This window comes from Coffea arabica, chromosome 1e (genome assembly GCF_036785885.1).
Source record: "Coffea arabica cultivar ET-39 chromosome 1e, Coffea Arabica ET-39 HiFi, whole genome shotgun sequence".
In the NCBI taxonomy this organism is placed as follows: Eukaryota; Viridiplantae; Streptophyta; class Magnoliopsida; order Gentianales; family Rubiaceae; genus Coffea; species Coffea arabica.
This window is the reverse complement of record NC_092311.1, coordinates 44,130,384-44,133,620: the sequence shown is the minus strand read 5'-3', so window position 1 is coordinate 44,133,620 and position 3,237 is coordinate 44,130,384. Positions and strand designations below refer to the sequence as shown.

The following is a 3,237-nucleotide window of genomic DNA, read 5'->3' as shown; positions in this document are numbered from 1 at the left end:
TGGAAAATTACGAGAGTACAATGCTTCACCATTAGTTACTACTTCTGAACCCTGCAGTCTGCTAATTGGTAATGCCAGAATGTTACGAGATCATGTGCCATTTTTTGTTCTTTTGGGCGAGTACCCATTACCGCTGTAATGAAAGCCTCACAATAGGCAAATTGGAGCAAGAATGATAATTCCTATCTATACAAAAATGCAGCTCTTAAGAGGTGCAAACATTGATCCCAATCTGCGATAATATACTCTCATCCACTCTTTATATGTCTGAATAATGATTCAGCTCATACAAAATGTTATAACAAAGGGTCCATATACAGAATGGTGAGGGTGCATGTCCCAGTGCTTTATCTTCCATCAGTTGCCTAAGTGCGACTCTTTCTGGATATTGACAAGCAAAGATCATTTACTTGAACAAGTGTGCCAGATCAGGGTCATCCAGGTCTACATCCAACCATCCATTCAGACGCATGTACTCAATGTAATGCTCTGGTGGCTCTATGGCTCGAGGGTTTCTTGGAGCAATGCCATGAATCCTCTCGAGATCTCGAAAAAGCCAGCGAGCATAGGCTTGATCTATAGGAGGCACAATCTTCAACAGCACTTCTTCCTTCTGTGGCTTTACAGACTTTGCTTGCTTGTTTCCCATGATCAACCTGCTCAACTTCAAGTGTCGGTCAGAACAAACAGAATCGTTCCACAATCATGAATTCTTGATAACCAATAGGAAAAGGTAATCATTCATAATCGTAACACACAAAAACAAAATGGAGAAATGTAACCAGGAACTAAAGCATGAATTGTTTGCAAAGTTCTTAGTAATAAAAGATTCTTGAAGCCTAGGCTTGTAAGGCATCAGAGTTTTGTTCATTCACTGAAATGTTAAGAAATAAAACAGCTGTTAAAGGTTAACCTCCAACCCAGCAAAACACGCCACAATTGGTATTTGTACTCAGGATATGCATAGAGACATGTTGAAATTTGGTCAAAATTTTCAAGGCCTTTCCTAAACTGTTTTTGCCTCCTTTTTATACACTATCAAAGAACATTCAGTGATACCACAGCATGTGAGTTAAAGAATGCACTAAGAGGCAACTATGCAGTCGTTCCATCTATTTTTTTTTTCAGAGAATTTGGCTAATCAGGACATCAAAAAAGTAGAATACGATGCGTGAAAGCTTCGGTAATTGAATGACTAATGAAGGTAATAAAATGAAAGCTTCGGTAAAAGTTTGCTCAACTTTAATTGCTTCTCCTATTTACATTCCTTAAATTCTTTACTCAAGGTAATTGTAGTTCAAATATTTGAAAGCAGAAACCAGCTAGGATCGTAGAAGTTGCTACCAAGTCCACATACTATTCAACTCAAACTTACAGTGCACCACATTAGAATAATAAAAGTATCAGAAACTGATTTACAAGCTAAACCAACTAATTATTCAATTCCAACAAAGAACAGGTGGGAACAGATTCAAAGAAGTTTTAGAATCTAAGAGAGGGTCACTGCAAGAAAATGAAAGGAAGAATGTGCCAACAGAAATGCTAAGCTATCGAAAAAACTACCGAGGAGACAAGGTGTGATTTATAAGTTATTCACATCATCTGATCTAGCTATGCATAAAGAGCATATACACATCAACAGTATCCCCAGAGCAACTACAGGCAAACCCCAAGATGAAAACTTAATGCCTGAAAGTAAAAGTTATTGGGGGGATTGCAGTTGGTCAAAACATTTCTTTTTGGGCAAAATACAAAAGGGTTTAGACACAAATATTGATATTTCTATCCAAATTAAAGAAGCATTGATGGTTTTATTCAGCTTCCTTAAACATAGAGATCGGTGTCCTAGAAATCAGACTTCAAAATCATTTTCTAACAAGTCAACTTCTCTTTTCCCTTCTCTTGTTCACACCTAACATCTCCACAGAATAACACAAGCAAACTCTCTTCCAAATCTTCCCGGTTGAGTTCAAAGAAGATGTTAACATTGCCTCTTCATTCGTAGCGATTTTGACAATCATGGCAGAAAGCCAATTCATCAGATTGAAGAAACTGCAAAGTTCACCACAAGAATACCAAAATCTGAAGGCTTGACATTGGTGGATTTAAAAAACTGTCAAGAGCACCAAACACGACTTGCTTGTCTTCTTCTCCACCTGGTAGTAGCCATGGTCGGCCTTATGAAATAGAAGAATACTTCTACTACAAATTGACTCATGAAGAAGTATTGAAACTAAATGTCCGAAGACTCAATAGACTTAAAAGGAGCGGACTAAATTGTACAAGAACGTTCCCAAGACTTTTGTTTTAGCCCTGGAAATGAACTCTATAGTCGACTTTTTCGAAATCAACATCCATATATATTCATAAATCTAGATAAAATTATCAATATTGTTGAGTTTAGAATAAAAATACCTCTATATTGTGAATAACCCAAATACAAAATCTCTTGATCCCTTCTCAGGATCTTGGGTTGTCTCTTATAATAATTTCTACTAAGTCACTATTCCACCCATGATATCAAATTTTCAAATTCAGCATAAGCACCCTTTTCAAGGCAAATAATCAGCAAGCAACCATTCCTGGGTCTAATTCATCTTCTTCATAACACTTCTCCAAAGAACATACTTTTGAACGAACGAAGCATATTCTTTCTGGGACGACAAAGGGGGAAACATACAGAACTACTGAGAATATATTGCAGTCTAATTTAGAAGCATAGAGCCCAACTAAATAATTTCAATTGCATGCAATTTTGCTTCAATTAAAATGAAAAAAAAAAAGTTTAAGCAAAGAGAATCACCACAAGAAATCAAAATTAGAACAAAAAATGTATAGAAAACAATTGACTCACAATCGCAGAAGGGGTGCAAAACAGCAGTCTTCTTGAAAGTTTCAGCTGTCGAAATGCTGCTGATTAGTGAGTGGAGACGATTAAAATAAGCATCTGCCGCATAACGGATTCTACCCGCTAAAGATCCGATATCCCATGGACTCTAAATGGTTTTTTATTGTATTAGTTTATATGCAAAAAGCCAAAAATTTTTAATTTACTGCTTATATGGTATAATTTGGATACATATATTATGTAACATTATCACGGTGGCTTTGTTTGGAAGACAAGTTTTTTACCCAGTTTATCTGCTACAAGTTTTTTAAAAATTTTAGCTACAATAACCTCAAAAAACTTTTCAAAGTTTTTAAACTATACACTTCAAAATATTTAAAAAAAATACA

At 35.8% G+C, this 3,237-nt stretch overlaps 1 protein-coding gene across 2 annotated transcripts; it reads right to left on the bottom strand.

Annotated features, from left to right (window-relative positions):
• Window positions 1-221: 221 nt before the first annotated feature.
• On the bottom strand, window positions 222-2,989 carry LOC113705424 (uncharacterized). 2 transcript variants are annotated; one of them, XM_072057141.1, is made up of 2 exons: window positions 2,855-2,989; window positions 222-656 (listed from the first exon to the last, which is right to left on the bottom strand). In XM_072057141.1, the coding sequence occupies exon 2, from the start codon at window positions 647-649 to the stop codon at window positions 407-409; it is 243 nt and encodes an 80-aa protein (XP_071913242.1). In that variant the 5' UTR covers window positions 650-656; window positions 2,855-2,989; the 3' UTR covers window positions 222-406. The 2 variants fall into 2 exon arrangements, with proteins under 2 accessions (XP_071913242.1, XP_027083080.1); XM_027227279.2 differs by having other exon boundaries at window positions 222-664; window positions 2,855-2,971.
• Between the last annotated feature and the right edge of the window lie 248 nt (window positions 2,990-3,237).

What these genes read in the sequence shown, in the direction of transcription:
- LOC113705424 (XM_072057141.1), bottom strand. Translation starts at nt 649, where the DNA reads ATGGGAAACAAGCAAGCAAAGTCTGTAAAGCCACAGAAGGAAGAAGTG.